Below are 13,259 nucleotides of genomic sequence, written 5' to 3'. Positions count from 1 at the left end.
TGACCCCTTAAGAGTAATCTGTTGTGCCTGGTGCTGTTGTTGCATCTTCCCAAAGATAGTAACCTGGGGAGTGGGTAGGAACCTGAACAAATTTGGAATGGGAGATTTAATGCCCATATAAACGTTTGGACAGGCAAACGACAGCATCTGTTACATACATATCTAATAGAAATAAGAATGGATGTTGTTATATTAGTGAGTGACTATCTTAAGGGGCATGATTATCCTATGTATAGACTATTGAGTTTCTTTAAAAATGCTTTTTTATCCACATGAGAGATTTTTAAAAAGTGTCTTCTCATGCCACCTTTCATCTGGTGACAGTTTGATAGATGTAGGAAGTCTTAAAACCCTATTCCATCAAAGTCATTGAAGGATTTTGACTTCCAGTATTTGCATCCCAAGCAATTACTGACTTCCCACATAAGATGTTGATGTATTGTTTAAGAATTGCTTTCTGAGCATTTGTTTTGCCTAACCTAAAAATATTATAAGCTAACTATGAGTCCTTATTATATGTTAGAAAACTACTTATTTCTTTCACTTAATTATCATCATAGTCTTATAACCAATAACCTGACATACTCTACTTAGGCTCCTTGACCAAACTCTACTTAGGTTCCCCTGAACTCTTCCTCAAATAGGCCTTGACTTTTGGACTTCCATGTTCTCTCTATACTGTCCAATTTTAGCAAACATCCTGCTAAGTTTAGCCAGAATCTCTCCATTCCCCATATCTAATCCAGTTCCTCAACCCCACCACCCCCCCAGGTGATGTCTGATCACCTTGGCCCGTCTTCAGCAAGAATTCTGTTAGCACCATCTAACCAGAATCCTCTCCTCACCCCTGATATTTCCTCTTAGTAATTTTCCATCCACTGACCCCCACCCAGGTCCTCGGCTATAAATTCCCGCTTTTCTTTGCTGTATTTGGAATTTAGCATAGCTCTTTCTCCTATTTCAAGAGTTTTGAATAGTCTTCCTTACCATTTTAAGAAAGGTCGGAATAATTTTTTCTTTAACAAACCTTCTTAACCTGAATAACTAGGGTTATTTCCATTTCACAGACCAAAAAAAAAAAAGGAAAGTTTTGTAAAGTAATTACGTTTAGTCAAGATTATCCAACTAGTAAATGGATCTTGGGCCAATATGCCTCTGAGAACTTAAACGCTGTGTTATAGGCCTTCCTGCTCACAACAGGCTTCTTGCTCTAGAAGCCTGGCCAGTGTGACTGGCTGCCCGGGTAAATGCTCAGTAAGGACCGGCCCATTGACTTGGAAACTCTAGGTACCGAGATCATGGTACAAGAGACCTGAAATTCCTTCTACACAAATGCACACCAAACTGATCTGATGGTGTAGACCCGCCGCCGCCTCTTTGTCTCTGCGTCTCCGAGCGCTGACAGGCCGCCTGAAGGAGAACGCTGGCCGCGGCCCAGGCGAGGCTCCGTGGGCCCCGGGCCGGAGTCTACGCCCAGATCGAGCCGTGTCGAGCGCGCGCTGCGCCGCGGGCGCAGGTGCAAGAAGTTAGTTTGGCCCCTTCCGCGGGCCGCGCCGGCTCCGGGCCCGCCTCCCCGCGGGATTGGAGGCCCGCGGCCCCGCCCGGCCCTGCGAGGCTGGCGGGAGACGTCGCGCGGTTTGGCGGCGGGGACGCGGAGGGCCTGGTTAACCTTCTTTCTTCCCCGGGTCCTGGAGGTCGCGTCGGGACCCCACACTTCCGCGCCCCGCGCTCCGCGCTCCGCCTGCCCGGCCTGCGTGGCGCCCCAGCCCGGGGAGGAGCTGCGGTCGGAGAGAGAGACGCCGGGGCCTCCGGGCCGCGCCCCAGCCCCGGACGGGCAGCGGTCCCTGCTTTCGCGGTTGGTCTTGGCTTTTTTCTAACTCAGTGCGGGAACCTGGCGTCCCTTCAACTCCCGTTCGCCCAGAGGGCGGGGCGGAGGAGTGAGGCGGGGAAGGAGATTGGGTTTCTCTTTTCGTCGGTCTAAAGGGAGCTTTTGAGTCGGAAAGTGAGTCTCCAGACGCTGGCGAGCTTCGGGTGGTTTGGGCCGGCCGGGCGTGGGGGTGTCCTGGGCCGGCGAGCGGGGACAGGCGGGCGGTGGGCCGCGCTGCCCCGCCCCTGCCTCCGCTCTCACGGTCCTCCGCCATGGCCGCCCCAAGCCCAGTCTTGGCTCGGGTTCAGGACTCTGGGTAGCGGTTTGTCCCCGGAAACTCGTGTTGAGCACTTTTCATCGCAGCCCTGGGAGGGGACCCCAAAGCAGCAGGGACGTCCGTGTCGGGGACTGGCCTTGAGAGGAGGCTGGCGCTTCCTCCTGTGAACTTGAACTCCGCGTCCCTGCCCAGAATGCGCATTGTATAGTCAGTCACCTTTCAGGTCTCAAGTTCTGATGCCACAGAGTTACCCCCAAACTAGGTTTGTCTTCTCTATACTGATTGAGAATTTATGCTCTGCTGAAAAGTTGTTCTCTGTAGACTTTAGGTTTTTAAATCAGCAAATAAATGTTGGGCCCCAGTATATAAAGTACTGGTCAGTATATATAAAGTACTGGTTAAAACTTTTCCTGTTTTGGGCATCGTTCATTTAAGTTCCTGGCTTCCCTTGTGTTCGCGTTAGGAGGAGGACAGGTGAATATTGTTAAAGATTTCTGCTGTGTTCCTTTGCTCTACCTGTGGTGTTGCTGCTGAGTAAAAGATAGGGCGTTGATTAAAGTAAGTGAAGCAGGGAAAACCTACTAAAAGGAAGAGAAACCTTCTCATTCCGAAGATGGATAGCGTATACAATGAAAACTTTACTTTCATTTCAAAAGTACTCACCAGTTTTAAAAAATTCTTTGGAAATACTTAGAGGATTGCAGTTACTTTCACAGTTAGTTTCAGGCCTATATGCTGTGTGTGTGTTTTCCCCGAAGAAATTTTCTCTTCCAACTCAAAAATCTGGTGAAATTCTCTAACCTGTGTACAATTATAATTAATTGGGTAAAGTTGTATGGCTATACTGTGGAGTCCATACTTTTGTGGTTGGCAGTACTGTATTAATCTCTAAGACAGGGTAGTTTTCACTTTGGTGAGGGTGGGGAAGGGACAGGATATAGAGGAACAGAAAGAAGCTGAAAGAGTAGTGTGCCAGCCCTAAAACTGCACAGTGGCCTAGTGCTCTGCTTAGTTATACATCCATGAAAACCCAATGCTTTGCTCATTTAACAGATATTTACTGAGTACCTAGTCTGTGTCAGTTGCTGGGCTTGGTAATGATGTACATTGCCGTCGTCCATGTTTTCCCAGTCAAAAGCTGTATTTTCTTCCCTAGTGACTGAAGAGCTTCTCATCTTTGACACTTAGCATTCTCAATGAAAGGAGTATTTTCATATAGATGACATTTATTTTCTCTTTGTCATTGGATATTGTTAACTCATTTCTTAAGGTGTATTCTGCACTGTTAATAGGTATTTTGACTGCCTAACTGAATTCCGGAAATATTAAGTGCGGTTCAGCAGGTTTGTTTTTTAACATCAGTGCCTCTTAGATTTCAATATTGTAATGTTGGTGAATCTCCAATTTGAATAAAATGTATGGGCTTTCCTAAACCCAGTTGACTTCAGAATCCTAATTTCTGGGAACCTGGGAAAGTGCCCCATGGAAGACATTTTGAGAAACGTATTTTAACTGGAGTTTTCTTTGTTGTTGTTTTTATTTTTAATCACTATCTCACCCCTTCTGCCAACAGAAGTGATGCCACCAAGAAGAAAAGAGAAATACAGACTTCCTGTTCCACTTCCAGAAGGCAAGGTCCTGGATGATACGGAAGGAAAACAGTGGGTGCTGGGCAAGATGATTGGCTCTGGAGGATTTGGTTTGATATATATAGGTAAAGTATAAATCACCAAATATTCTTTTTTTTTCTAGATTATTATTATTTTTTTAAATTTATGTATTTATTTATTTTTGGCTGTGTTGGGTCTTCGTGTCTGTGAGAGGGCTTTCTCTAGCTGTGGCAAGCGGGGGCCACTCTTCATCGCGGTGCACGGGCCTCTCACTATTGTGGCCTCTCTTGTTGCGGAGCACAGGCTCCAGACGCGCAGGCTCAGTAATTGTGGCTCACGGGCCCAGCTGCTCCGCGGCATGTGGGATCTTCCCAGACCAGGGCTCGAATCCGTGTCCCCTGCATTGGCAGGCAGATTCTCAACCACTGCGCCACCAGGGAAGCCCTCACCAAATATTCTTATATACGTGACTATAACTGTGATTTCTTAATAATATTTTGAAAATTGAAACTTTGAAATAAGATATAATCCATAAATGTACTTTTTTAAGTAGTATGAAGATCATGTTTAGTAGAATGTCTGCGTTCAAGACATGACTGACCCCAGTCCTTGTTGTCCATGTTTTTCTGAATGACTCTTAGAAGTCTTTTCAGAGCATAATTACACAGTCTGCCAGACAAAATGTTAATGTTCTTTTTTGAGAGTGTTTTCCTGGAAACATTGCTTTTTACAGCTCAGAGAATGCAACTGTATGAATACAAACACTTTCCATTTGTGAATCTTAATCATTAATATTTAAGTAGTACAAGGTTCTGGTCCTTTCTTAACTAGGCCTCACTGGAGAACTGGGCCTTCATACCTCAAGGCATCTATTGCATGGAATGAATTAACTTCATTGTACATCTTGTACATCTAGAATGGTACTAGTTACATGCCATCTTGGGATAATTGTTTTTTTTAAATTAATTTATTTTATTTACTATTTTTTATTTTTGGTTGCATTGGGTCTTTGTTGCTGTGCGCGGGCTTTCTCTAGTTGTGGCAAAGGGGGGCCACTCTTCATTGTGGTGTGCAGGGTTCTCATTGATGTGGCTTCTCTTGTTGTGGAGCATGGGCTCTAGGAGCGCGGGCTTCAGTAGTTGTGGCACTCGGGCTCAGTAGTTGTGGCTCGCGGGCTCTAGAATGCAGGCTCAGTAGTTGTGGGGCGTGGGCTTAGTTCCGCTGCGGCATGTGGGATCTTCCCAGACCAGGGCTTGAACCCGTGTCCCCTGCATTGGCAGGCAGATTCTTAACCACTGTGCTGCCAGGGAAGCCCCCATCGTGGGAAAATTAAGAAAATAGACACTCATTTAGTTTTTGTGTTCTTTGGTACAGGTAAGGAACCTGAGTTGAGTATACTTTTACACTACATTTAAAAATTTAAAAATTACACTGACTTTAAAAGGATTTTTCAGGGCTACCTTGCATCTGTAGTTTAATGATCAAGAAATATCCGTTACAAGATGAGATTTAATGAATAAAATAAGATAAATATTAGTGATTAAAAATATGTCCTCAAGGAGCAGTTCTTCTAAGTATATTCACTCATTTATCTGTGTCTGTAAGGAATTTAAGAACATTAAACAGTTCAAAAGTGTAGGGAAGGAAGGACTTTCCTCTACCTTCTTAAGTTTGATACCTGGGTTTATGAAATAAACTGACAACAGGCAGATTAACAGGAGAAAAGGTATACAAATTTTTAATCTTTTTAATGTTACGTGCACAGTAATATCAGGAAAAAAAAGTGAATAATACCCTAAAACACGGTGAGATTTGAGAGCTTACATACCGTCTTAATAAGGGAAGGGGGAGATGGGATACAGGCCACTTAAGGGAACAGTAAATGATTTTAAGGAAAGATTAGTAGCCCTTAGAAGAGTAGATGGGGGCTATGATCGTTTATAAGAAAGGTTGGGAGTGATGTCACCTTCTCATCTCTTCTTTGATGAGGTCAGTCTTTCCTGGTTAATGAAGCGCTCCTGGAGGGAATTGAAAACAGTGGAGTTTTTTTTTTTTTGGAGGCTCTGTCTTTAGGCAAATAAAGGGAGTTCAGAGGAAGCCTCTCCCTACATTTGCTATTTTATTTCAAGTGCCTTTAGTCAAAATAATCCTTATGCCAAAGAGGCATATTTTAGGGTGGCATATTCTGCCACCCTTCTCACACAAACATGTTTCATGGATCATGAAGGATAAAGCTCCTCTTCTGATAAAATTAAGATTGTAGTTTTGAACAAATGGATGAAATTCAGTCAGTAAGTAACTTATTAATCACCTGAGTGTCTAATCTAGTTGGAAAGATAAGACCAACACAAAAAATTGTATGGGTTAAGTAAAGACAGCTTCCCCATTTAAGGATTTGAACTTGCTTGAAAAATGCTATGATTCTAAGTACTAGATTGAGTGACATAGACAGCACTGTTCAATAGAAATGTAATACAATCCATGTATGTAAAGTAAAATTTTCTAGGAGCCACATTAAAAAAAAAGTAAAAAGAAACAAGTGAAATTTAATTAAATAATATGTATTATTAAATACAATATATCTAAAGTATTGTAATTCCAATATGTTATCAATATTAAAAAAAGGAAATGTTTCACTTTTATAGTTAAAGTCTTTAAAATCCAGGATGTGTCTAGTCATATTTCAGGGGCTCAATAGCTACGTATAGGTAGTGGCTACCACGTTGGATGGTGCAGATAAAGACCCTGAGAGTACTTGGGATCTACAGAGAATAGAATTCTTTGTAGAATAAGTGTTGGTTGAGACTCTGAATTAGTGAATTCTCTCGTATGGCAGAGAGTAAGGATCTCTAGTACATTGTCTTGATTCAAGGTCAGAGAAATGGAGTTGAATAAATTATTTCTGATGTGGCTGAGCTATAGCCTTGGATTGTACAGCTTAGTTACACTTTCAGTTTTCTAATGTTTGAATTATTTGAGTAATTTCAAAGAACTACAGAAAAGCATTGATTGTGATGTCTTCTTTCTTTCTCTGTTTAGATGTACGTCTTATTGTGTTAATATGTATTTAAATTTAAGTGCGTGTTTAAAGTAAATTATATGTCTATACACATATACTATATGTATGTGTACATATATGTGTACATACTCACTACTTGTGTGGTTCCTGTTTGTGAAAAAGGAATTTATTTGCTTAGGCATGTGATTTATAGTTGTCCCTATTTAGATTACGAAAAATCTTTGCTTCTTTCAGTCCAAGTAACTGCACATATTTTTTTATTTATTTTTTTCTCAGTGAGATTTATTTTGCAACAATTTTAAAGGTTTCATATGTTATGAAATACCCCCTACTATCTGAATTTCAGAACCTGGATCCTGGAGATATAAGCAAGTGCACACGTTGGGGGAAGGACTTTAAAGAAATGTTTAGCTGTTTTGAGGAAAAGTCTCCATACTTCAGAATATATAATAAAGCTGTGTGTTCCAAGTGTTGTTATTGTTCTATCAAAAGTGGCATTCATAAATCATAAAATCAGCTCTTCAGTGAGATGCCATCAGCAACAACTTCATTAAAATTAGCTTTTACTTATTTTCAAAGCTAAGCAAATCCATATGAAATTATATCATGTTTTTGCATTTTACCATGGTTCTCATCACTTCCTGTATATAAATGAAGAAGTAGGTAAATTCAGGTTTCCTTAATACCTTTGTGTCCAGCTACATTCTTTTTAAGCATCATATTTGCCAGATAATACTCTTTCAGCAGACACTTCATCAGCATTTGTTACCAAAGACTGAGAAGAAGCTAACCGCTGTGTCTACCTCATTGTGTGTGTACAGCTGTCCTTGAGCTTTGAGATCAATATCCGAGGCCTCAGCAGTCAGCAAGAAGAAAAGGGGAAGGGGCAGAAATATTTTGTATTTACTCTTGACTTGGAGAAATAATGTGCCTGTAGCATTAATAGAAACAGTAATAATAGGGAAAAGAAAAGTCTAAATACAAGACAAAGTTCCTTCTTTGTATGTGAAAAGAGAGGAGGGGAAAAGGGAGAATGGAAGCTGGTTTAGGGGGTGGAAAAAATTGCTGTTATTTTGCGATCAAATAAGTGAAAAAAATTTCTAAAACTTCAGGAGAGAGAACTAAGAGTTTGAATTCTACTTTAGTGCTAGGCTTAACATAGAACCAAGCAAACTAAGGGAGAATTGCACAAATAAAAGCATGGGTTTTGGTGTTAGGCAAATTTGGGTTGAATTCTGACCTGACTAAGCCTTTTGCAAACTTGAGTGACTTTCACCTGTTCATGAGTCTTTGTTTCTCTTCTGTATGATAGGGGTAATAATAATAGTGATGATTAAATAAGATAAGGTTTTTAAAGAACTTGGAACTCGATAAGCAATTCAATCTAATTTATTTATTTATTTAGAATTTCCCATTCTCAGTGATAGTTGAACTCTAAATTCAGTGTCTGGTGCCGCAGGAGATTAGGTTGGTGACAAAGACATCTACTGGAGGGTTTTTCCATTTGTCCTGCCATGGACTGTGATGGATTTAACTACTAAATGTGGTAAAACTAAGAACATAAGAGAATCAGTGGAATGACATTTTACTTACCAACCTGTATCTATTTTTCCCACTAAAATTTACAGTAATAGCCATGATGACATAGTAAAAAGTTCTCATTTAAGCTGTATCTTATGTTTCAGATATGAAAGATACCGTGTTTCAGAAATTAGTCAAAAATCTAGAAAATCAGAATTACAGGTAATAAACTTCAGCCAAATTCTTCATGTACTCATGAAGTCTTCTTATATGAGTACAAATAGAAGTGATTTATCTGTGTAAGTAAGTTTTAGTTTTTTGAATTTGACCATAACCATGACAATTTAGCATCTTTGGAATATCAAGCACAGTCTAGATGTTCAACAGTTATTTGCCTGAGAGATGGAGGTAGATTGGGCTGCTTAATCCACACAAGCCAGTTGCTTTATTCTCTTCCATAATAATAGATGTTACCCTTAACTCCAGCCTATAATCTTAGAGATGTACTCTTAGTCACAAGAAAAACTGAGACAAATTAACTCTCACGATGTCATCTAAAAAAATCTATATATGCTTTATTGACAATAAATCAATAGCATTATCTTTTCTAAATAATATGTTATTATAACTAAAATTAGCTCTCTTGAAGCATTAAGATCAATCATTTATTCATGGATAAATGTTTAGACTTCAAGTGACTGCCATGCATTTTTTGGGTAATCCTCTCAGATCAGCTCAATCTTGCTCTTTAGAAACAGAAGAAATCTTTTTTTGGGGGGGGGTGGTAGGTCAGGGGGAAGAGGATGGATGACTAGGAGTTTTAGAAATTATCAAAGTTTAACTCACGTATTTTACTGATGAAGAAACAGACTTCTATTTATGAAGAAATAGAAAAGATTATTTATACATGTATGGTTTTTACTTATTGTACTTTCTAGTAAGCTGGAATGGATTGATTTTTAAGGTATGCAGAGTAGTGTTCAGAAGAGCCTAATGATATGCTAGCAACAAAATGGAGTTACTGAAACATATATTGCTTCATTATATATTGCTGTGTTAAATGTTATTTTGGCAGTGTTTTATTAGAAGGCTTTGAGATAAGCAGTTTAGTCTTATCTGACACAGTGCTTACTAGGAACCACAATTGTTACTAGGAAATTTTGCAGATGATACTGTGCGGGTGAAAAGAAGAAGGAAATAAATATGAAATAAGGATAACTTGTACTAGAAACTATAGTATATAAGATAAATTAGTTCTCAGATAAAGGTGTAAGAGGTAATAGGTGATATAATCTCAACAGAGGAAGAGATCACTTGGGATTTTGTGAGTTTAATAAACTTGATGTACCTTTCACAAGAATATTTAAAGTCCCTAGAAGTTGTATTTTAGTTTTGTATGTGTTGTCCATCGGCTATTAATTTTGAGTTTTGAAAGAGTGTTCATTTACTTATCAGTTAAGAAATCTAAGTATCTGCAAAAGTTTGGATTCTTTGTATAAAAAGAGAGTGTTCTTCTAAGGCTTACTTAGCCTTTTCTTATCTCTTTCATTTTTGTAAGTGTCTGATCTTCTTTTTAACATATTTTATATTGTGGGTCTTCATTTTCAACATTTCTACTCTCAAACTCTTTTGCCTTAAGGGAAGATTTACAAACTGCTCTGTTCTTCAATGATTTATATATTATGTCTCTTCCACTGCACCTGTTACTATCTTATAACTGTTTACAATGGTCAAGGTTTTTAAATTTGAAACCTGTTTGCTCTAGGGAAATGTCTTCTTCATGCAATGAGTTCACCTCTATTGCCACACAATAAAAAAACTCTCAGCTTTCGGAAGCTTCTGGCTTCCTTATAAAATAAGGATAGACTTTTGCTTCTGAAGTGTTTTAGGGTTTTTTTTTTTCTTTAGATATGGAAGAAGAGTAGGAAGTATGGTCCTTCTTCTACGAAACAGGAATATAAAATAAATGAAAGGAAAATTAAGAAACTCTAAAGCTCTAAATGGGAGAATTCACTAGAAATTAGCTATTTGGATGATGAAAATTTGTCCACCATCCACATTTAACAATGATTCAAAGTGTTTATGGATCTTATACTGCTTACGTAGTTTTGCAGTTAGTGCTCCTTCAGAAAGTTTGTCCCTTATAACTCCATTATGTGAGCTGAGTATGCTATGCAGTCTTCTATGTGAAAGGGTATTTTAGGAGGAAAGACACAAAACTCAGCAATTATTTCAAGAAAATTGTTGAAGATTTCCATTGTTTCTTTTAAAGAGGTGGACTTCATTTAGTCAGGTAGACTTTTCTTTAACATCTCCAATCAAGTAATACTTGAGGAAAAAGGTTCCGTAGAAAGACATCCATTGAAGGCCAGAAACATCTACAGATGCAATGTGATCTCAGGCAATGAAGCATGTGGCCCTTCATTGGCATTATATGATAACAGGAGGATCTTCTGGCAGAAGAGCTGACTTTTGCTGAGTTCTGCATGCTGCCCCTCCAAACCCATCTTTGATTGGCACCTATGCCCTATTGAAACTGGCATCACACCTTCTGAATGGGCACAGTGCCAGCCTAGCAGATGGGTATGGGCAAAAGCATGCCAGAAACCCAGTATGTGCATCAAGTTTAAGTATCAGGGGCCCAAACTCCCATCCAGGGATATAAAAACTACAGTCTGTTGAGAGCTTTTTGTGCTTAAGGTTAAAGGACATGCCATTTCTCCTCCAGCTCCGAGGTTGATTAATTTCGAAAGTCAAACAGGAGCTCCTGTGGCTGTCAGGCAAAATTCTGTCTTTGGTGAATGAGAATTACTACTTCATGTGGGGAAGAGAAAGTATTGTAATGAAGTGTCCAATGAGAGTTAATCTCCCGCAAGTGCCTCCAGCACTTAAGCAGCATGCATTCAGTGGAGATGAATATTTCTGTTCTCCAGCAGAGCCAGGTGCATTCAAAGCCAGATCTTCAACCTGCTGCAGTAAAGGACCCTAAATTTAGAAAGGGCAGGTAAAGTTTGGAACTCCTTGGTGGCAGCTCTCACCATGAGCTGATGAGGCTTCGCAAAAGGGTATAAAGGAGATGAAGGAAAAACTAAATAAAAAACCTTCAGATTACTTCAGCCTGAAACAGACAGGTCTTTAACAAACCAAGGGAAAAAGTTTAGTCCCTTCTCCTCAATGCAGAAATTCTTCTGAATTTTATATCAATAAAAAGTTAGTTTACCAAAATGTTAGAACCAACTTAATGCATAAGTAACAAAGCTTCCTATTCTAACATTTATTTCATTGCATGTCTATCATGTATATAAACTTCACTTCTTGAATAATGGATTTTGCATAAAATTGAGTTCTAAATATCATATTCCTTATGATCGTCTCACACCAGCTACAGAACTGGGCAAAAAAAAAAAAAAAAAAAGGGCATCATTCCTTGTGATCACTTTAATCATATCCCCTAAATGCTCTTAAATTTACAAGAATGCCTGTAAGACCAGCTGTGGCCAAGAGAAGCTTTTTCATAATCACCTTATAGCCATTGCTTTTTCTTTTCCACTGTGTAAACTTTATCTACGGAGCAGATTCCATGAGACCATTGTGAATACTTCAACGTATTCAAAACATATAACTGCCACAAATTAAACTACTAAAACTAAAGCTGGTGCATTGTAACTGCCAAGTAAAACTGGCACGTCCCTCTGTCAGACTGCGGGAGAGTATGCCATACAGTCCTCAGAAAACACAATTCATCCAGAAGCACTCTTGTCACTTGCTCTGATATTAAACCAGAGAAAGTGACATTAATTAAAGAAGTGACGTGAGCCAACAAAGGCAATGAAATGCTAAGCTTTGGCTCATGTGCAGACCTTCACTCCGACTTGCTCTGCTTAGGTATCGTGGCCATTTCTGAAGAGGAGTGTGGCTACTTCCCTTCTCCTCCTCCTTTCATCTTTCCATTCTGAAACATCATTTTCAAGCAACGAAGATTTCATACCCAGGGTTGCACTAGCCAGTTGGTACACTGGTAGTCATTGCAGGATTTCCCAAAATAGTCATGTGGTGGCATGTGATGCATTTCCTGCACTTGGTTAACTGCATGAGATGAACAACAACTAGAGACAGAAGAGAGTTGGTCTTAACAAAAAGGCAAGCAACAGCCTAATCGAGTAGGGTACCTAGATTCGGTAGACCGGGAGCTAGGAGAGTCTGTTGCTAGGATCGCTGGTGGAAACGAATGGTGGCTGGTAGGCCTTATGAAAATTCTAACATGCTAACGAGCCAAGCAGGGGAGTAGCCACAGCTTTTCTCACTCTCTCTTTGTTCCTTCCTGTAGTGTGCTCTTTCTCAGTGCTTATCTTGTTTCATATGAGATTGCCATTTGTATACTGTTTACCGTCCATCAACACTAGATTATAAACTCCTTGCAGGTATTCTCTCAGAGTGCTTAGACAAGGCCTTGCATACAATAGCTTAAAAAAAAATGATTGGTTAAATTAACTCTAAAACTAGTCTGTTCAGGAAAAATAATTTTCCCAACAATTAGGTTATCTGAGATGAAATTTTGTTCTCTATATACTATAAACATGCAGCATGTGTGTAAGGCACTGTCCTTTTAGATTTAGAGACATTGTTTTGTATACTTTGGGGAATTCGAGGGGAAAGAAGTTTCTGTTCATTCTCTTTCCAAGTATGTTTTTTAAATACAAGAAGCCATGTACTTAATCCATAGATTATAGGATTTATTGGGGAAAGTCTACTTTGCTAATGCCTAGTGCAGAGAGAGTTAAAAAAAAGAAAAGGACATTATATTAAGATTAAATAGTTTTGTGTTTAGAATGAAACAGTTCTACTGAGTAGCACTTAATTGAAGTAGACCTAACAGCAAGTATAAACTTTTGTGGAGGAAATAGATGGGGTTTAATGTTAAATGGATTGACTTATAGGCATGTAACATGCATAAGAAATCCACTT

At 39.4% G+C, this 13,259-nt stretch overlaps 1 protein-coding gene across 1 annotated transcript in view; it reads left to right on the top strand.

Moving 5' to 3' along the window:
* The first annotated feature begins 1,571 nt into the window (after positions 1 to 1,571).
* VRK2 (VRK serine/threonine kinase 2) overlaps positions 1,572 to 13,259 on the top strand; it is an 89,391-nt gene continuing 77,703 nt past the window's right edge. The window contains 2 exon segments of the mRNA XM_036872723.1: positions 1,572 to 1,855; positions 3,718 to 3,858. Of these exon segments, the coding sequence (XP_036728618.1) occupies positions 3,723 to 3,858 (136 nt within the window). The 5' untranslated portion in view covers positions 1,572 to 1,855; positions 3,718 to 3,722.

Source organism: Balaenoptera musculus, chromosome 13 (genome assembly GCF_009873245.2).
Source record: "Balaenoptera musculus isolate JJ_BM4_2016_0621 chromosome 13, mBalMus1.pri.v3, whole genome shotgun sequence".
Lineage (NCBI taxonomy): Eukaryota > Metazoa > Chordata > Mammalia > Artiodactyla > Balaenopteridae > Balaenoptera > Balaenoptera musculus.
This window is presented reverse-complemented; position numbering and strand designations above follow the sequence as displayed.